General features: G+C 37.2%; 1 protein-coding gene and 1 long non-coding RNA gene across 5 annotated transcripts; one reads left to right on the top strand and one right to left on the bottom strand.

Moving 5' to 3' along the window:
- Positions 1 to 4,036: 4,036 nt before the first annotated feature.
- Positions 4,037 to 6,837, bottom strand: LOC116209816. Of its 3 annotated transcripts, none has more exons than XR_004157343.1 (3): positions 6,496 to 6,835; positions 6,154 to 6,298; positions 4,037 to 4,471 (listed from the first exon to the last, which is right to left on the bottom strand). It is a non-coding gene; the product is annotated as an uncharacterized LOC116209816 (long non-coding RNA). The 3 variants fall into 3 exon arrangements; XR_004157344.1 differs by lacking the exon at positions 4,037 to 4,471 and adding an exon at positions 5,527 to 6,074; XR_004157342.1 differs by lacking the exon at positions 4,037 to 4,471 and having other exon boundaries at positions 5,527 to 6,298; positions 6,496 to 6,837.
- A 9,065-nt stretch (positions 6,838 to 15,902) lies between these two features.
- Positions 15,903 to 19,089, top strand: LOC116212547 (receptor-like cytosolic serine/threonine-protein kinase RBK2). 2 transcript variants are annotated; one of them, XM_031547216.1, is made up of 9 exons: positions 15,908 to 16,179; positions 16,497 to 16,558; positions 16,644 to 17,009; positions 17,305 to 17,556; positions 17,665 to 17,819; positions 17,910 to 17,989; positions 18,135 to 18,270; positions 18,360 to 18,509; positions 18,644 to 19,089. In XM_031547216.1, exons 3-9 carry the CDS (start codon positions 16,646 to 16,648, stop codon positions 18,755 to 18,757), a joined length of 1,251 nt encoding a protein of 416 aa, XP_031403076.1. In that variant the 5' UTR covers positions 15,908 to 16,179; positions 16,497 to 16,558; positions 16,644 to 16,645; the 3' UTR covers positions 18,758 to 19,089. The 2 variants fall into 2 exon arrangements, with proteins under 2 accessions (XP_031403077.1, XP_031403076.1); XM_031547217.1 differs by lacking the exon at positions 16,497 to 16,558 and having other exon boundaries at positions 15,903 to 16,179.
- Positions 19,090 to 21,935: the final 2,846 nt, after the last annotated feature.

The raw sequence follows: 21,935 nt of genomic DNA, 5'->3' as shown, positions 1-21,935 counted from the left end.
ACTTATTATCGTTGCAGTGATAATAGATCTCGTCCGTATTGGGCTCACCTCTTACCATACAAAAAATGAAAAAGATCGCAGTCGTGAAGATTGCAATTTTTTGAAGGCGAGCCATAATTTGTTGTCTATGTTGGGAATTTGTATTGGTTGATGCATGGCTTCAAAAAATATCATTTATATAGGAGTGATGGTGGGGTTTCTTCATATATAGTTGTCTCCGTCTTCAATGTGTTTATCATTTCATTTGTCTCGAAGCACCCATAAGACTAATTTAGAGCATTACATTCGTCTTTCTTGTAATGATTCGGCAGGAATATTACGTATATGTTCTCTAGAAGTTGTCACAGATGAAAAACAGAAGATGTTGTTTGTTCAATAATGCTAGATTATGTTTTTGAAAAATTGGATTACAATTTGTTTAATTGTCTAGATATGAGTTGAATCGGTAAATCCAAATTGTTATTGACGAGAACTAATTCCATATGCTGATTGAATTGATGGATATTCTTTCTTAAGGGGCTAAGGGAGGCTTGCTGCCTAGTCGCCAGCTGGAGAGAGTAATCAAAGGAGCATATGAGAAATACACAAATGAGAATTAAATTCTTAAATTCAAAAATTCTTGATTTAAAATAAAGTGCAAGTCTCTCATATTATATGCCTTTACTTCGCCATTTGGTATTTCTTGATTTTCTATTTTGTTCTTCTTGGGCTCCGGCCGGTTATCCACCGGAAAAAGAAAAGGCCTAATGCAAAAAATACAAAACAAGCGCTGAGTCGGGTTTTTGCCCGATAAAGTGTAAAACTCTTCCAATCAATGACTTCTTATATTCAGAAGACTCAAAATTGAAATCTTGCTTAAGAAAAATAAGTGCCGAACTGATTGAACTCTATATTGGTAAATAACAAAATATTTTTATAGTGACAATGATAGCTTTTAAGAATAATATCTTGGAAATAAAAATGAAAAGGAACCATTCATAAACTACCATTGAAACTATCACCAGTCTAGAGCGAAAGTATATGTCAGCATGATCTCCACTCCTCAATATCGATATACTATCCAACTATATTATTAAGTTTTCTATTTTATTATTCTAGGGTCATGTATTTCATTTGTAATCTAGAAATGTAGGAACTTACGGAGTGATTTCGTGAGCGGTCTATGAAGTTTGCGATTTCACATATGATCGATGGTATAAAATTTCTTATGGCTAAGCGGTCATATATTCATAGGATGATTTGTAAATAACACATTCAGTCCAGAGCCGCTTCAGAATCTTGTCCCCAGCAGCCATACAAACTTCAAAGCAATATGCTCTTCTAACGTCTCATCGATCTACTCCAGAAATCGTTGAATCTTCAATATAATATGCTCAGAGGCCCGTGTTTTCCCTCACATATCGTGAATTTGAGATTTTCATAATCAAGAAAAACAAAATTGACATCCCTTAAGTTCGATTTTTTATCATATGCTCCGGTTGAAATAGTTTTGATCAAATGAGTTCGTTTCTTGAGAAAATTGAAAATAGTCTGCGAGTAGTTCTGTACCGGAACCTGTGATGGTAGGCTTGGCTCCATTAGGGGCTCTCAGGCGGGGTCTTACCTCGGTCGGCCTCGTCTCAAGTTTGTCCTTCGGCTTTTGGTCCCTTGACTTGTTTCTCTAGGCTTAATTAGGATACTTTCAAGGCTTGCCTAAATTCTCGGATTCGCTTTCTAACATATCCCTGGGTTCGACCACGGGCATTGTTATGGATTTTCTTGGATCGAGTTTCCCGCCCACAGAGCGCAATGAGATTAAGGGCTGCGTTGTGCCATGCGGCCCTGGCTATCGGCCTGATTTAGATCTGTACAATATCAGGACTAGGAGCCAATTACTTGATTTGATCTCAAGAATCCTTTTAACCTCAATTTAGAATAAAAAGAATCAAGACTCGTTGTTCCATTTGATAAAATAAATAGCACGTAGCAGCGGTCCATCCGCACTATGCATGAGACCTGGCGAAAAATTGAATGTCAAAACAATCATTGTACTTTCCTCTAGAAGAAGATTCGATGGGTCAATGCTCGATTCTGACTACTTAGGCCCCGAATGAGATCATTGGAGAGGGAGATAGCTTAATTTGGGTAATTTTTGTGCTAAATTTACAACTTTCCACATATTATCATTTAAATCCGAGTTACGTTCTGGGGATGGGTGGTAAGCTTCTCGTGTTCATTACATGAATCGAAATTAAATTTCTCATGAGCACCAAGTTTCGTCCTGTAAGACCTCATCCCAAGTATCTCAATGAATTGCAAAAGAGGGACAAACGAGCAATGCATTATTGGGAACACAAGTACAACGAGACACACGAAAAAGCATGATAGAGTTCGAATACATGGCAACAATGGAGTCCATTTGATTCGAGTGACTATTCACTGAATGGATATTGCTCGTATCTTATCCTACAATCATGAAGTTGAACTTGTGCCCCATAAGAATAGTAGCATCTGTAAAGAATCGAATCTCGCGCAGTAATCATACACGAGGAGCAGTCTTCAGGTGAAAGGCCGCCATCGCAAACTCCGTGGCCATAGCACATATACTGCGGCCCTGGGGAATTAGCATAGTAGTCATAACCGTGTGATGGTGTCTGCTGTTGTACTTGTGTGGTAACGTCTTTTACACTTTCAAAATAAGGGTCTTCGTAGCGGAACTTATTGTCGTTGCAGTGATAATAGATCTCGTCCGTATTGGGCTCACCTCTTACCATACAAAAAATGAAAAAGATCGCAGTCGTGAAGATTGCAATTTTTTGAAGGCGAGCCATAATTTGTTGTCTATGTTGGGAATTTGTATTGGTTGATGCATGGCTTCAAAAAATATCATTTATATAAGAGTGATGGTGGGGTTTCTTCATATATAGATGTCTCCGTCTTCAATGTGTTTATCATTTCATTTGTCTCGAAGCACCCATAAGACTGATTTAGAGCATTACATTCGGCTTTCTTGTAATGATTCGGCAGGAATATTACGTATATGTTCTCTAGAAGTTGTCTCGCGCGCGCACATACATATATATTATTGATTTATTGAGTAATATTATAGTTCATTATAATATGTTGTTTTATCACCCAAAAAGAAAATGTTGTTTGTTCAACTATGTCAGTTTATGTTTTTGAGGAATTGGATTATAATTTGTTAAATTATCTAGATATGAGTTGAATCGGTTAATCTAATTTACTAATTTCTTGAATCTGAAATGCTCTATATTAATAAGCTAATTAATTATTCTATATGAGTTAATTCAAGCAGTTCGATACTTGTTTTCCTTAAGTAAGTCTTGGATTCGAGTATTGTGAATGGATAAAATCCACGCTGGAAGTGTTTACCTCTCAGTGGATCAACCCAACTAGACTGTGTTAGTCAGGAACTTATTAAACTTCCAGATATATGATGTACACCGAAAAAAAATACTAGTATATTTCTATGAGATGTAAAGAAATATTTATTTTTTTATCAATAGATGTAAAGAAATTTAATATACTATCTTTTTTCTTTTTCTATTTCTTTAACACATGAAACCCATGGATCTGAAAAGGGATAGACATGAGAGCGATAATATAGGAGCACAAACAGTTTTATTGACAAGAATCATGCCCATAATCTCTTAGTCACAAATGAAGTTGTATCAGACCCCTTTTATCAACATGCTTTCTTCTTAAGTATATGTCTAAAGTTTGTTTGATATTATCCAAAGCATATGCTGATTGATTTTATTGATATTCTTTTTAATTAAGAAGAGACTAAGGGTGCCAGTTGGAGAGAGTAAAGCGAATCAAAAGAGCTTGAGAAATACACAAATGAGAATTATATTCTTAAATTCAAAACTTCTTGATTCAGAAATAAGTGCAAGTCTCATACTATATGCCTTGACCCCGGCTTTGGTATTTGTTGATTTTCCTTTCTGTTCTTATTGGGCTCCGGCCCCGTTATTCACCGAATAAAAGGCCCAATGCCAAAAACTAACAAATAAATGTATGGCACACCCTAATATAAACAAAGCTAAACATTTTACCCAGTCAAATATACTAAGATATTACATATTTTCCTTAAAATGAAACTATTCAACACATTTAAAATTATCGCATAATCAGTTTATTGCATTTAAATTTCTAGTAACAACTATAGATTCTGCTATAAAAATCATAAATTTGGTCGGGATATGCCTGTAAAAAAAATACAACAATTTATGACTCTGTCTGTCCTCCTGAAGTTTCGCTCTGGCCTCTTCGTTTCTTTCTATTTCTGCTTCTGATTCTGAGCATTGACTGCTTCCGTTAGCCTCCGCCTCCGCCCTCTCTCCTTCCCCACTCTCACTTCCAGAGATCGATAACCCTCGCAACCCTAACTCCTCCGTCGGCCCCTGACATGCTGGTTTGATTCTTGGTAGTGGCGAGGTGAGCAAAGGGACCGGAGACTGTCCCGCCGCTGGTTGATGATTTGAACTAATCAGTCAACATTGAGATTTCTCGGAGAAATGTTTTATCTCGAAAAGGCAAATGGTTGGAGGTAGAGGTGTGCGGGCCCAGGTATCCTATATTTTCCAAGCTACTCGGATCCTATCATGTGTAGGACCGATTTCGTGATTTTAGAACTGTATCCTACCCTGTTTAGCCATAGGACAAAACCCTATTTGAAACTTGTATTTTATTACAAATTCCGGGTACCCGTTTAGAACCGGTTCTATTATTTTTCCTTGTCTTTTTCATTCACCCGCAAATGCGGCAGTCTTGAGGAACTCCCGCATGATGATAACCACCATTTTGAAGTTTCGAACCAACACTACATTACATTGCTAGAGCACTCCATCCATATTCATTATGCGAAGATATCACATATTTGTCCATACATGTATCTCTCTACTTTAGATCATTAAAGACTTAAAGTGTCTTTGTGATATAGTATAATGAGAGGCTTTTATTCATTTTATGATAATCCTAGACAATTTTAAAAGGAAAAATAGCTTCGTACATCTCAATTTTTTGCGATTTTCCCTGATCTATCGTATCCTTTAAAAAATGTTTGAAATTGCCTAAGTATCATATATATCCCACTGTGATATTTTCCGTTAGCACTTGACGGAAACGTTGACGTGGTCCGATTAAGGGGTAATGGCACCATGTCTTCTGTTGATTGACCAATAAAATGACGACATGTAATTCACTTGCTATTTCAAAAGACCAATATATTTTTCCTTTTCAAATTTGACCCCAACTCTCTCTCTCAATCTCTTCTTCCTCCTCCTCCTCCTCCATCCCCCTCCACCTAACCTCCGTCGACCTCTCTACCACCCCTTGTCTCGTCCTCCCCAATCGTCCACCTAGCCCCAAGCAGAGAGGCTCGGGTTGTTCCCTTCTCCTCCTTGAAGAGAAAGGGAACAAAAACATCTTTGCAGTTAAAATATATATATATATCTTTGCAGTAAAATCATAGTTCTCATCAATTAATATGCTCGAAAATATCTGCCGACGATTTCCAGGAAGTATGAAAAAAACTTGATTTAATTGCGTGCATAGAAATGGAGACCAAAGCCCACTGTTTGAAGGTCCAGACAAGACAATGTTAGCCCTAGCATCTAATAGAGGAAATAATGAGTAATATCGAATCCTAGCTTTCCTTGTAGAGGTGTTGTATTATAATCATGTATTTATTTCTTTCCATATACACATCATGTACAGTTCTATATAATGCAATACAATTCACCTCAAACATCAAGTTGAGGTTTCAGCTAAATTCACAAATCTTTGATGGTATTAGAGCCAACGATCGAGTGATCTATACAATCAATCTAGATCAAGTTAACCTATCTCTCTTCTCCATCTTCCCGACTTTCTCCTTCCCTTTTCTCCTGACCTTTACACCAATTATGGTTGACTCTACTTCAATTCTCAACCTCCCTCCTCTATTCCCTTTGTTCAAGTCAAATTGAATGGTTGGAACTATATATTCTGGAAGGGCATTATGAGTCCCTTACTCGAAACCTATGGCCTTTTGTCCTACGCTGAAGGACGAGTACTAGAGCCCAGCAAAACTGTCAAAGAACCAAATGGCAGTGACACACAAAATCCAGAGCATCTACAATGGGTATCTAGAGACAAGTTTGCACTAACCTGTATCATGCTTGCAATAACCGAAGAAATTGGCGTCACTATCCTCTCTACCAAGACATCTCACGAAGTTTGGCGCTCCCTGGAAACTGCCTTCCTCAGCCAGACAACAGCACAAGAAGACCTCTTGGAACAACAATGGCGTGACCTTCACAAGGGCTCATAGTCAATGCTCGGATTTATCAATGAAGTCAAGAGGAAAGCCCTAAATTTCGCACAAATCGGAAAACCTAAGACCCCAGTAGAAATTAACCAACGTATTTACTCTGGTCTAGGACTTGAATGGGAGCCTCTTATCTTAGCCAAATCGGATACAATGATAACCATGAGCATCGATGAGCTCACCTCCCTTCTGATTGGGTATGATGAACGCCGCTCCTATGCTGCCATACACGATCAGTCGGTCTTGGTTCCTCTCTTTGGCATTCTTGGACCGATCTCCCACCGAAGCAAATTATGCAGATGGTCGAGGGAGGAATGGTGATCGAGGTCGCGGGAAGAACAAAGGGAAAGGTAATGGCAGAGGAAACGGGAATGGAAGCGGTGGTAAATACGGTGGCCATAACGAGAGATTCATCAGCGGTCGCGGCGGATCCCCCTCAGGTGGCTACTAAAATGGGCAAGGAGGCTGTCGGGGGGCGTCTAGAGTTTAGGGCTATGGAAGAGGAGCAAGAAACCCTAATTCCTTTGCAAGTCAGGGACGACTTGGGATGAGCGGTTCGGGTCAATAATTCAACCTAAACCGAGACAACCCGACCCGAGGTCGGCGATATTCTTCTCGACCCGATTCCTTTTCTTAGCCTGGGGCCTTTTCACCTTTTGGGCCCTATCGGTCCAGCCCATTCCGAGCCCAGTCTAGTCCGACTTCTCCTTACAGCCTAGCTTCTTCATCAATTTTATGCCAGAATTGCAACAAACCGGTCACATTGCCCCATTTTGTTAGTTCAATTACTTTTCTGATGTTCAGGCTAATCTTGCTGAAGCCTCTTCTCAGGGACTTCATGACCTTGACTGGTACATAAACTCGGGTGCTACACATCATGTCAATCTAAACATTCACGACGAGACGTTGAATTCTGATTACATCTATGTTAGAGATGGTAAATCTCTTCCTGTACTATCAAACTCTCCTCTCGTCCTCTACACTTAAATCATATTCTATATGCCCCTAATATATCCAAAACCTCATATCTATCTCTAAGTTTGCTCGAGATAATACTTGTTTTTTTGAACTTTATCCTGACTGTTTCATTGTTAAGGATCAATGAACCTGCTAGGAGCTTTTGCGAGGCCCAATTAAGGATGGACTTTATTGTTGCCACTCGAGAGGCAGACCCACCAGTCATCCTTAGGCTCTCCTATCTGCTTCTACCTCAAGTAGCTTATGGCATCAGTATCTCGATCACTCGTCTTTTCCAATTGTCCGTCGTGCTCTAGGTTCTTCCTTACAATTAAATTATGATCATGTCAGACTAATTTATTATGCATTTCAATTGTCAACAAGGCAAATTAATAAATTATTCTTCACCTACTTTGCATAAGAGCAATTCCTTGTTTGAACTTGTTCACACTGATATCTGGGACCAACACCAATCCTTTCTCATATTGGGAATGTCTACTATATTCATTTTCTCGACAATTATAGTAAATTTTCCTAATTTTATGTCATGAAAGCTCGATCTAAAGTTTTACCAATCTTTCATGCCTTTTGTCTTCAAGTTGAAAATCTTTGTGGACATAAAATCAAATATTTTCAGTCAAATAGTGCCAAGGAATTCCTATCCACTACTTTTCAAGCCGAATTGCAAAGGAGTGGAATTTTACATCGTATTTCACGTCCTCATATTCCTCAGCAGAATGGTTCAACTGAACGTAAACATCGTCACATAGTAGATATGGGCCTTTCTCTTCTTTCTTACTCTTCTTTTCCTTCCAAGTACTTGGACTATGCCTTTGAAACAACTGTCTACCTGATGAACCAACTACCTACCAAGTCCTTACACTTCAAATCTCCCTATGAAATTATGTTTGGTCACCCGCCTAACTATGATCGTCTAAGGGTATTTGGATGTCTTTGCTTGCCATATTTGTGTCCTTATAATCGTCATAAGTTGGAACCTCGTTCCTAACCATGTGTCTTTCTTGGCTATCCCTTACATTACGAGGGATATCGATGCCTCAATCCTATCAGTGATCGTATCTTCATATCCCTTCATGTTATCTTTGATGAGCGCTCTTTCCCATTAAAAACTGGGGCGCCTATCTCGATGGAACTTGGAAGGTCATCCTCAAGCTCTACTTCTGCTTCTGCTACTGGTACGTTTCCATCAGATATCAGTAATGCTTTTCCTGTACCTTATGAGACCACACATATTCATATTCCACCTGGTGTGTTGAATAGCCTCTCATCCCATCTTCTACCCCGACATATGTTGTACCTGAGGTCATTGATCAATTTGCAAGTCATGTTGACTCTGTTGAGAATGCTTCGGCTACTACTAATCTAGACGTGACTGACCAAGCTCCTCTTGTTGTACCTACTACTCAGAACACACACAGAATGGTGATAGGGGCTAAAGATGAATTTCTTCCCTCTCCACGCTTTGTTATCCTACAGCCTTTTCTGTCTCTACTACTTTGCAGGAACCACGATCCTTTGCTTAGGCTCGCAAACATGCTAAATGACGAGCTTCCATGCAGGAGGAGGATCAGGCATTGCTTTAGAATAAAACTTGGGATCTAGTTCCATAGTTTCCCAAATAGAATATTATTAGCTGCGAGTGGGTATATCAGATTAAACAAAAGGTAGATGGAACAATTGACCGCTACAAGGCTTGCTTGGTAGTCAAGGGATTTAATCAGCGAGATGGTGTCGATTAAGAAGAGACTTTCAGCCCAGTCACAAACCTGTCATCATCCGAACTATTCTTTCCATTGTCGTTTCCCTGCAGTGGCACATCAAACAACTCGATGTGAAGAATGCTTTTTTTCATGGGCATCTTTCTGAAGAAGTTTATATGTCTTAACCTCCAGGATTCATCGATCCTTCTTGGCCTAATCATGTATGTTGCCTTCAACGTTCTCTATATGGCCTCAAGCAAGCACCCCGTGTATGGTTTCAGCGTATAAGCAATTTCCTTTTTCAACTTGGATTTCGCAACTCGATGGCCGATTCCTCCTTCTTCATACTCCGGAATTCAACCTATGTTATGTTTCTCCTAGTTTATGTTGATTCATCTTGACTGGGACTCAAGGAGCTCCTTTTCGGTCTATCTTGGAGACATTAAACAAAGAATTTGTAATGAAGGATCTTGGTCCACTTCATTTCTTCTTGGGCATGGAAGCTAGGTCAGACTCTATTGGTCTTTATCTCACGCAGTCCAAGTATACTCATGACATCCTTGTCCAGATATCCATGCTTGATTGCAAGCCTATTAGTTCACATTGTCTCTTTATGATGGTCAGCCATTTGAGCCTCCTTTTCTCTATTGCAGCGTGGTTGGCAATCTTCAATATCTGTCTCTTAGTAGACGAGACATTGCCTATGTAGTTAACCAGGTCTGCCAATTCATGCATAAGCCTTCTGTAAATCACTGGCTTGCAGTTAAGAGAATTATACGATATCTCAAAGGTACTATTACTCACGGACTTCATCTTCGACCGGGCTCTGTTTCGACACTTCATGGCTTCTTTGATGTTGACTAGGCCGGGAATCCTGATGATCGACGATCTATCAATGGCTTCATTATCTTCATTGGCTCTAGTTTGATATCTTGGAGCTCCAAGAAATAACGGACGGTCGCTCGTTCTAGTACGGAATCTGAATACAAGAGTCTTGCCAATACTACTGTAGAGATAATTTGGCTCCAGTCCCTTCTTCAAGAGTTGGGTTTTTCGCAATCTTGATTTCCCACTCTTTGGTATGACAACATTTCTACGATTTATCTCACTACGAACCCAGTTTTTCACGCTTGAACTAAACACATTGAGATAGATTATCATTTTGTTCGAGAACGTTTTATGCGAGGCCAGCTACGAATTCAGTTCATTAGTTCTGATGATCAACTCACTGATGGTCTCATTAAGGGATTACCTTCTGCGCACTTCTCTGCTTTTTGGTCCAAGCTTCACGTGGCGACCTCCCCGTTAAGCTTGCGGGGGAGTAATAGAGGAAATGATGAGTAATAGAAGAAATGATGATCTCGAATCCTAGCTTTCCTTGTATATGTGTTGTATTATAATAATGTATTTATTTCTTTCCATATACACATCATGTACAGTTCTATATAACGCAATACAATTCACCTCAAACATCAAGTTGAGGTTTCAACCAAATTCACTAATCTTTGAGCGTTGATCTATCCGTCCAATAGCTTCTCGATCTTGCTCCTATGTTCCTTCAAAAACTTATTCATGTTGACCGGATTCAGACCCCTCTCCCCTCACTTTCCCTTGCTAACCCATTGTCGTTGTGCTTCGGCGGGGCAATCTTCTCAAGCGAGCACGTGGACAAGGAGATCGACCTCTGGTCGGTCGATTCCACGAGGGTCCTCAAGGGGACAAGACCATGTCCTCGGGGACCCACTATGAAGCAGATGAGATCGACCGCTGGTAAGCGAACTCAATGAGGATCCTCGATGGGGACAATAGCTGCTACAGCTTGGTAGAGAGAGAGAGAGGGAGAGAAGGGATGGAGGAAAAAGAAGAAGAAGAGAGAAAGTCGGGGTCAAATTTGAAAAATGAAAAATATAAGGGTCTTTTTAAATAGAGAATGGGTCCATGTGATTTACGTGTCATAGTTTTATTGGTTAATTGACATATGACATGGCGCCGTTAGCACTTGACCGAGACAAATTTTAGACATTTGTTAAAGGATGGGATAGATCAGGGAAAATCGCAAAAGGTTGAGATGTCTGGAGCCATTTCTCCGTTTTGAAACTATCTAATAGCCCGTTTAGTTTTAAGGTCGGTTTTTAAAATATTAACTCTAACTTTAACTCTACTCACCATACAACAAAAGTCAACACAATTATTACTTTTTCTCTTTTCTTCAATTTTTTAACCATTCAATTCAATTTGTAATACTAAATTCTCTCAACTATTCGTTACTTTTTCACACTTTTTCTTATAATTTAACAACTCAATTAAAATAAAAACCAAACACACTATAATTGATTGATACTAAGTATCCAACACTAATATATAATGTATGTAACATATAACTTTATTAAATGCAAAAACTTTATCAATGTTGGGAATTATAATCCTACATGGAAAAAACAAAAGAATAACCATGAGTTTATATAAGACTTTGGTACCAACACTTATTAGCTTGAGCTTTTAAGTGGATATGGGTCCGGACCCGTAAAAGTCCAATGGAAATCTAATATGGTATCAGAGCGGGTTACGCTTTCCCGTGCCAATGTGGGCTCACACTATGCTGACCCAATATCGAGAGCAGCCAAAAGAGCGCCTCATATTAATCCCCCCTCGCCCGAACACGAAAGATGAGCCCGGCTCGAGGTCAATTGTTGAGGGTGGGTGTTTAAGAGCACATGACAACGTGTAGGCAGAAATAGACCACACGTTGCACGTAAGAGCAAGTGTTGAGAATTATAATCCCTCGTGAAAAAAATAAAAGAATAACCATGAGTTTATATGAGACTTGGGTACCGACACTTATCAACTTGAGTTTTTAAATGGATATGGGCCCGGGCCGTATAAGCCGAATTGAAATCTAATAATCAATAATCAATTTGTAAATCTATACTACAACATATAGATAATAGGTATGATCTAGCCTAACGTAGCAAAAAAAAAGAAAAAGTAGGATCTAGCAAATTTTTATTCGAACATTGCGTAGTAGAGGTAGTAAAATCGCTATCGCTGTAGTCCACCATTTTTATTCAATCGAAAGAAAAATATGATTTAGCAAAAAACATTATCCTGAAGTAATTTTTTTTGAGTGAATATCATGAAGAATTTTTAAAATTTATTTACAAGAAAATAACTATAAATAAAAATAAAAGTAAACTATAGGTATATTTATTACTATTATAAAGCTAAATCTCCCCTTTCCTCTCACTTTTTATTACCGAAATTGCCCTTACTAAATATAATTTAACTAGTGATAACCATTAGATTGGAGTTATGATGGTAAGTTTATTATGTAATTATCCACTAACTCTATTCTCCATTCATTCTCTCTTCCCCATTTTTTTCCACCATTCTCTCCTCCCTTTTCTCAAGGTGGATTCCACCTAAATTTTAACTGTCATTTTCACGATGGATTTTTTTTTACTAAGGTAAGTTGTAGACAAATACTCACTTTATTTTGTAGAAATTTTTATGTATTGTTTCCGCACATAGCGCCGGATTGCCTCGTCTAGTAAATATAAATGTTGCAAAATATATTACTTGCTGACTTAGAAACTAGTCATATATATCAATATTGCTAGTTTACAAGTTCTCAAGGACTATATGTGAAATCCACTTCACCAGCAAGACCGAGTGAGTCTTCTGAATCTCGACAGGAACTTGGCTCGACTTGATGTTTTAGGAAACAGACGTATGAGTAACAAGGATCACAGCACAACTCATAAGCTTGTTGGGGGTTCGACGACAACTCGATTTTCCTATATACGGCGTTTGGGGTTCCCATGTTATTAGGCTACCCGATCTATTAGATATTATATTTAGTTTTTAGTGTTTTTTTTTTCAATTCCATCTTTTCATCTCGTAATTTCTTTTACTTTAGAAAAAAGAAGAAGAAGAAGGAAGAAATGAGGATGCATGGACAAATGAACGTTGTTGTGTGATTGGATATGATTGGTTGAAACAAAGCCATCACTTAATTTGAGGGGGAAGAATGTCTGACCATCATTTCGATTATTGCCAATTAGGTGTCTTTTTTCTATTTATTTATTGATTTTTCACTATACAAATGATTGCGAAGCAAAGTATATATAAAACAAGTGGGTATTGTAATGAAGATGTAAGATTGTTACATTCTGAAGGCACCTCATTTCCCAATAACCATAGAAATCGATTGCCTCTGCTTTAAAATAATGGCTAGTGGGGTCTTAGCAATTGAGCGTCATATATACTTATCTTAATGTCCTCTGCTAAATTATTATTGTTATTATTATTATTATTAATTGGACTGCGTGGTAAGCTAAATATAAGGTGGGGCTTATTAGCTATTATCGTGCTGTTGGAATAGAATCCTTTGAACATATTTGTAGGCGTGAAGTGACGTAACCTCATGCCCGCCTCAACCTTCGCCTTCGGTCGTTCGGTGATGTTTACTCCCTCATCTCGTTTTGTTGAAATCACTCAAGACGCTGTCTTATGTGATCAATGCATGTCATTAAACTTCAATTCGTAGCAGTGTACACTGAAATGCATGAGTGAATGGATGAATGAATTGAATGAATATTGGCACACAAGCGTCATATATATATATATATATTAGGACACAAGGCCCAACACTTGAAAGTTTGAAACACATACGGACCCAAGTAGACACGTGTCGATCCCACGTGCGTTATGATTCAGAGTGTCATCCCGGCCTGAGCCGACAACCAATATAGCAGTAATTGTAATTTGCCCCCTGCAACTTATAATAATTTCAAAATGCTCCCTGTAGAATGTCAGTTGTTTCATTTACGCATTAGTTAAGAGGACATCCACGTTCGGGATCAGTTGCGGAACGGGTAACTAGAGGAAACAACAGAACATTGATTTAGATAGGCAGGGCATGGAGATCATGCCCACTCACTAATGAAACGGTTGCCTCAAGGTGTATATTACACTCTCCGGCAATACCGCATGCCAATTGCAATAATTTTTCCTGATACGGACATGGATAGATTGGTTTGGAAGAGGTAGAATAAAATTAAGGGGTAAGTAAAATAAAAATAATAATTAGAGACAAATCTTAGAAGAGAAATTAAAATAATTTGATGAAATGTGAGATTGAGGTTTAAGAGAGGACAAAGCAAAATATGAAGAGATTAACGTGTGTATGAAAAAGAGGACGAAGAGTGATGCTAAATGGACAATACAGTCCTTTAATTGACTTTTTTATTTTAAATTAAGAATGAAGAACATTTTCGATTTTTCAACTATATCCTATGAATAATGTGTAGTTATAAAAATAATATTAGAAAATGAGATATGCATATTGCTCAAAGTTTACAAATTACAAGTATTTTTGCTCGGCATATAAAAAAGAGGTTTTTACCCCACATATCTCATAGTTTTATCTTTTTTTCAAATCAATCTTATGTTATTAAAATTATCAAAAATATTTCATGGTTTACATTTTTTTCCAAATCTATCTCGGTGTTATATTTTCCGTTAATGAAAAGTAAATAGACTCCAAATTTATCTCATGATTTTAATTTTTTCTCAAATCTACGCTATGGTTTTAATTTTTTTTATCAAATTTATCCCGGATAAATGGCCACAGTGGCAAGACCATTAAATGTTGACGGAAGATATAACAGCGAGATAGATTTGGAAAAAAATGTAAACTGTAGGATATTTTTGATAATGTTAAAAACATATGCTAGATTTAAAAAAATATAAAATCATAAGATATATGGCGTAATTTGCACTATAAAAAAATGTCTCCCTGATATGACCTTCATTCTTTTTATGATAATTTGCCACATGAGTGTTTGGACAATTTTAAAAATCTCTGATTGACCGACCTTTATAGTGCGTTTGGTTTCAGAACTAAAATAACTTTCATTTTGATTGTGGAAAAGGACAAATGTTGTGTAGTGTGTTAAGTTAAAGTTAAAGTTTAAATTTTTGACTTGGAAAATGTGTATTTTTGTTGTGTAGTGGGTTGATTTAAAGTTAAAGTTAAAATTTTTGTGATTTTAACCCTGAAAACAAACGGGCTAGTATCCAACATTAATATATATATATATATAATATGTAAATAACATATAACATTATTAAATGCATAACCTTTATCAGTAATTAATTCATAAATATGTAGTACAATATATAGATTATTAGCATAATCTAGCATGATCATAAAGTATTTTTTTGAAATTTATCAATTCAAGTGGATTGGTCTTATTTCGCTTAAGCAAAGTCTCTGGTTCGAGTTTTTGTAAATGTAAAAAAAATTACGCTGGAAGAGTTTTACCTCTTATTAGGCCGACCGGATTCGACTGGATTAGTCGGTGACCTAATTGAGTTTTCGAATACCAGAATTCATATCGAAAAAAGTATTTTTAAATTTTATTTACAGGAAAATGACTCTAAATAAATTGAAAAGTAAAGAGTTTTTTTTTTTTTGTGGTGTGAAAGAAAGGTAAAGATCTTATTAGACGCAAATTTGAAAGCTAGTCATATACAAAGGCTGCTAATTCACGTTGTTAACCAAAACTTTTCCAAGACTGTATATATGCAAAATCCGCAGCGCCAACAAGACCGGGTAAGTCCTTTGAATCTCGATCGGAACATGGCTCGACTTAAAAGTACTAAGAAACATACGTCCAAGTATGAGGATCACAACATAACTGATAAGCTTGTTGGGGTTGGATGATAACTCGATATTCCTATGTAAGGCGGTTGTGGCTTCCCACGTTCATAGGGCATTGGACTTTAACATACGGTCGCTACCGATCCGGTCCAAGCAGGTCATCTACGCCATGACTCGGAGAAATTGCCAAAAGGAGAATTGAAACGGAAGTTGCATCTGACTGGAGGAAGTTTCTAATTAGAGACAGACAAAAACATCTTCTTCGTCTTGTTCTGCTGCAGCCCCTGCCTTCACGAACACAACATCTCCACCACCATGGCCATCTTAATCATTTAAAACTCTTAATTTAATCAAACTTCCTTTGATTACAAAACCATCTTCCTTAAATATTTCGCAGTGTCCTGTCCTCTTTGAGTAAGCCTGAATCCATAATTATATAACAACCTCTCATCTCCTCACACAGCTCTCTCGTCTTCTCACGTAAGCTTACCCTCTGTAACCTCTCTGTCTCTGTTTCATCCATGGTGAGTTCCAAATACCATCTCCTTCTTCTCAGTTTCATTGATCTCGCTTTAATTTACGCATGACAACGACGCTCTGTTAATCGGGTTCATTCCTGTCCTCGTTTCAGGACTTGACTTTATTAATATTGCAGTTTGCAGAAGCATAAGTTTTCCTTAGAATTTGAGAATTTCTTCTGCATTTCCGATTGCTGCAATCCCTCCGGAGATGCGGATCGAAAACTCAAAAACTGAATCATCAAATCGGCCCTTGTTGATGATTCTTTTGTCTTCCGACAGTTACGGTTTTTTTTCCTGAAAATATGTCCAACATTTTGCAGATATCGGTTTAATAATCTATAGAGAAAGCAGTGGAAGACAGAGTGCTCTGTTTCTGCCCAGGGTACTAATCTTATTGATCCATCAATTTAATCGTTTGATGTAAATCACTCTCTGTCTTAACCAAATAATCACCGATTCGGCTGCAGCAATGGAAGGACAGAAGGAGAGCAGCTCCTCTCCAGTTGGGGTGCTCGAGGACTTCCTGAGGAGCTCTGACTCGGACTCGAACTCGGTCACATCGGACCCCGATACCCGACAAGATCCAAAGCCCGCTTCCCGGTGGCACGGAATGGTCAAATCACTATGGATTAAATCGAAGAAACAGCCGCCTGCGTCGTATCCCTTGGGTTCCATCAAAGCTCCTCCTCCCCTCAAGAGATGCAGCAGCATGCGAGAGATCATCTCGATTGGTCCATGTTTTCTGATGAAGTCCGGATCTAATAATTCGAGCTCCCCATGGAAATATTTCACGCTCAACGAGCTCCAAATCGCGACCAACAACTTTAGTGCAGGTTAGTATAATGCGGTCCCGATTCGTACCAACAAGTTTTCTTTTGACTGTATAAGGAAATATGTCAGAATTGGACCATATCTTGTGTGTATTTCCGGCCGACTTTCTGACTACCAACTTGATACTTTGGATGTCAGGTCCTTAACACGGTGTGGGTGTACATATTATGATAGAAATATTTCTAGTTTTTCTTTTAATATCGTATATTTTGTCGACGCGTGTTCTTACTAGCATAAGTTACAGGAAAACTGATATATTAACCATAATGATGTACCTTCCTGGTTCTTTTCTGGTAGAAAATCTTATCGGCAAAGGGGGCTATGCCGAGGTTTATAAGGGCCGTTTACGGGACGGGCAGCTTGTGGCAATCAAACGGCAGACAAAAGGGACACCTGACGAGATAATTGGGGATTTTCTCTCTGAGCTCGGGATCATGGCCCATGTTAAGCACCGGAACACTGCAAAGTTGGTTGGCTATGGGGTCGAAGGAGGGATGCACCTTGTTCTCGAGCTATCTCACTGTGGCAGTTTAGCCTCTGTTCTTTATGGTCAGCTCATACAAAGCATTTTAATCATAAAAATATACTCATTGGGGTCAATGAGCTATATATGATCTGACTTCCTCGATCGGGATCCATGGTCTGTTACTGATGCAGGATCGAAGGATATCTTAGATTGGAGCATTAGGTATAAAATTGCATTAGGGACAGCTGAAGGATTATTATACCTTCACGAAGGTTGTCAGAGGAGAATCATCCACAGAGATATCAAAGCTGCGAATATTTTACTAACAAAAGACTTTGAGCCTCAGGTACTTATACATACATATGAATTTATTACTACACATTTCAAGAAATCATTGGTTATTTAACGGGAAATACATTGTGAAATTTTATGTCAGATATGCGATTTCGGGCTTGCAAAATGGTTGCCAGAGAAATGGACACACCACACCGTGTCTAAGTTCGAAGGCACATTCGGGTTTGTAGCTTTCAACTTTTCCTCTTTGCCATTATCTTATAGCTGATCATGCTTAAGGGAATCATTTGGATCCTTTCTTAGTTGATAACAATATTTGATCAAGTAAATCTGTGAAGTTTATGGATCCGATCACTAAATTTTGCAGGTATCTAGCTCCCGAGTACTTAATGCACGGAATAGTGGACGAGAAAACGGATGCTTTTGCTTTTGGTGTGCTGCTGTTGGAGCTAGTCACGGGCCGTCGTGCTTTGGATTATTCGCAACAAAGCCTAGTGTTGTGGGTAAGAACGAGAACATATTCTATCAAATTCCTCATTCAATAGAAAAATTGCAGACGAGGATGGGAGTTTTTGATACAAGAATCTGTTAGGCAAAACCTCTGCTTCGGAAGAACGAAATTAGAGAACTAGTGGATCCATCACTGGGACAGAACTACAATGGAAGGCAGCTGAATCTCATGCTCTTGGCCGCTTCCCTCTGTGTACAACAATCGTCCATTCGCAGGCCCAGCATGAGTCAGGCAAGTCACTCGGAACCCGACTTTGGAAATTATAGACTGGAGATGATTTGACAGTCTGACATGCTTATGAACTGATTCGGGATAATTAGCCAACTAATTGGCCCGTGCTGAACTTGGTTTATTAACTATCGCAGGTGGTGAAAATTCTGAATGGTGACCTCAGCTGCTTGAAGTGCATGAGGAAAATCCGAACCCCTTTCTTCCGCAAGGCATTTGTCGAGGAGTGCTACAACTCGATCGGAGGCTGAATAGGTCATTCCATGTAAATATGTTTTTGCATCGGGTCTAAGTGTAAAAACATGTTCGAGGAGAAGTTTTGAGCCATTCAGGCTTTGTACATATGAGGGAGTTTTGTTTCAGAAAACAGATAGCAAAGGCACACCGTAGAAAAGGGAGTTTATGTCATTTTTCTCTTTTTCTTTTTAAACTTTTGTATATGGAAGTGAAAGTACTCAAAGTAGACGACAAAGGGGAGTATTTGTGTCATATAAGAGGAGAAAAAGTATAGCCCCGAAGGATCAGGATCAAGCCGACCTCTCAAACAGAATTAGTGTCAGGTCCGTTAATTTGACCGTTAAAACTACTAATGTGGCCGTTAACGGCACTAATGTGATAGACGATTTCCACGTGGATGGCATGTCATAAATTTTTTAACCCAAAAAATCACATAGTTTGCTTATTTTTCCCTCATCTACCAAAATATCAATAAATTTTCTCTCATTTACCAAAATATCATTTACTTTTAAAAATCACTGGTCTGCTTTTGTTTCATCATCTACCAAAATATGATTTTTTTTTTCAAAAAGCACAAATATGACTTCTTTGAATGATTATAAGTTTGAATTATGGACGTATATATATGTATGATTTGAATGTTAAAAGAATTTTTAATGAAAAAGGAATGTTAGAACAGTTACAAGTTTGTCATTTGCAAATAAAAAAATGTTCATATCTTGTATCACATTAAGTAATTTATGAACTTAGACATATTATACTTCAAAGATAATAACCATACTAAAATAATCATTCCAATAGAACTTGTGCACACCAACATCTATAAAATTTTAGGATGGTTCAACCTGATGGACACAAGTTATATTGGAATTGTTATTTTTATCATGGTTAGTGTCTTTGCAATATAATATGTACAAGTTCCTATTTGTATATATATGAAAGTAGGATAAAAATGGGTCGTGCCAGATGGCCCCAGACATTTCGTTTCTGAATAGAATTTTCTCAATCTTTTGAGCTTTTTCTAAACAATAAAATTTGAATTCTAGAAATATATAATTATAGATTTGTGGAACCGTTCATTATTTTATCAATTTTTTGAGTTTTCTTTATTTTTTTAATTATTATTTTTAATTTTAAAAATAAATAAATATATATTTGTGGAACAGGTAGTTATTTTCTCAAATTTTTTAATTTTTTAAAAATATAAATTTTAGTTCTATTTTTAAAGAATATAATACAGATATCTTGAACCGATTGTTATTTTCTGATTAATTTAATTTGGAGGTGAGATCTTTAGCTATTTAATTTTTTTCTCGAACATAAACTTTTTTAGAATTTTAGGATTTTTCAATTTTGTGTTTGTAGTTTAGGTGTTAAATTTTGATAATGCAGATATGATGAATTTCTATCTTCAGCATTTTCATCATATTTGCATTATCAAAATTTAATAACAATCAGTCCTAGAAATCTATATTTACACGAATCATGCCAAAATAACCATGTGAAAATAAGTTGAACTATACAAAAGTAATCGGTCCCTATGTCCAACAAGTTCAACAATGCTACATGCTAAAATTTTATAGATGTTGGTGTGTACAGGTTCTGTTGGAATGGTTATTTTAGTATGGTTATTATCTTTGCAATATAATATGTCTAAATTCCTATATTACTTAATGTGATAACAAATATGGACATTTTTTATTTGCAAATGAAAAACTTGCAACCGTTCTAACACTTCTTTTCTGTTAAATTTTTTTTTAACATTCAAATCAACATATATATATATATATATAGGTCTCTAATTCAAACTTATAATCATTCAAAGAAGTTATAATGAAAAAAAGTGCAGCTGGTTGGGTCCATTGTTAGAATTTTTTTCGCGAATAAATCATGTCTAGGACAGTATTAAAAATTTCATCGAAAACTTACAGCAGCTTGCCAAACAAAGGCTAAGAGAAAAAAGAGAAGGGGTATTACTGGCATAAAATCTACGATTGGGCTCAAAAAAGCGTAGGCCTCAGGCAATTTGGCTAAGAAAAAACTACTCGAATAAAGGGAAAGGGTGTTAATAAAGAATCAACGGGCATTTCCAGATATATTACTCAAAAGAATCGACATAATACTCCTAGTCGATTAGAATTGAAAAAATTCTGTCCCTATTGTTACAAACATACGATTCACGGGGAGATAAAGAAATAGATCGAATCAAATCAAGGTGTCTATATGTCACTTTTACAAGGAACATGAAAGGGGACATATTCTATCTATATACCATATTATTATATAGAAATACCTTATTTAATTTAGAAATACCATATTATATTATATAGAATTATATAGATATCGAACAAGATTTCTATAATATAGCTTAAATCTATAATCTATAATAGAATAGAACTTCAAAATAGAACTTTAATTAAAACATTAATATAAAAAAATAAATATAAAAAAATCAAATCCTCTTTTTTAATCCTAAATCATTTTTGATCAGATTGAAATAGGATTTTCGGGATAAGGAATAAACAAACCATGGATTTCTTCATTAATCTTCATAGGCAAATTACATATGAATTTTTTTTTACTGCCCGCAGCAAAAGAATTCGTCAAACTTCTTTTCTTTGATATACCTACCCAATCCTGGATAATTTTTGGGGTCAAGATTAGGTTAGGACATGAAACCGGTTACAGACTCTAACCTAACCCAATCTTAATCGAATCTAATAGAAAGTCACATAAATCTAGGGGGCGCCTTAATTTGTAGACAAGTCAAAGTTTAAAAAACGAAGATCTTTGGTAAATTGAATTGCAAAGATTGTCAAATAGGCTTTTTTCTTGGTATACCTTATCTAGCAAAGTAAAAAACACATAGTCTTATCTTTTTGTATTCAATCAATAATCAAGAAAGCTTCTCGAGAAACAAGTGGGCTATTTCTTTGCAAAATTGTGCTCAATTTCATATGTGGCAATTCCGCCAAGATCTCTTCGTTAGTTGGGGGAAGAATCCGCACGAATCGGATTTTTTGAGGAACATATCGAGAGAGAATTGGATTTGGTTGATCGAGCAAGTTCAAATTGACGTAACATGAAACCTATTAGTCCGAAAGCGCCGTGGAGAGCAACAAAAGTCCACAGACCGCCTAATTGACACCAACGAGTAAAATCTCCTTGTGCTTCCGGACCCCATAGTAACAA

The sequence above is a fragment of the Punica granatum genome, chromosome 6, assembly GCF_007655135.1.
Source record: "Punica granatum isolate Tunisia-2019 chromosome 6, ASM765513v2, whole genome shotgun sequence".
Taxonomy (NCBI): Eukaryota; Viridiplantae; Streptophyta; class Magnoliopsida; order Myrtales; family Lythraceae; genus Punica; species Punica granatum.
This window is presented reverse-complemented; position numbering and strand designations above follow the sequence as displayed.

What these genes read in the sequence shown, in the direction of transcription:
- LOC116212547 (XM_031547217.1), top strand. Translation starts at nt 16,646, where the DNA reads ATGGAAGGACAGAAGGAGAGCAGCTCCTCTCCAGTTGGGGTGCTCGAG. An exon ending in AACAAAGCCTAGTGTTGTGG is followed by an intron (nt 18,271 to 18,359) that starts GTAAGAACGAGA and finishes AGAATCTGTTAG; the next exon opens with GCAAAACCTCTGCTTCGGAA. An exon ending in GCAGGCCCAGCATGAGTCAG is followed by an intron (nt 18,510 to 18,643) that starts GCAAGTCACTCG and finishes TAACTATCGCAG; the next exon opens with GTGGTGAAAATTCTGAATGG.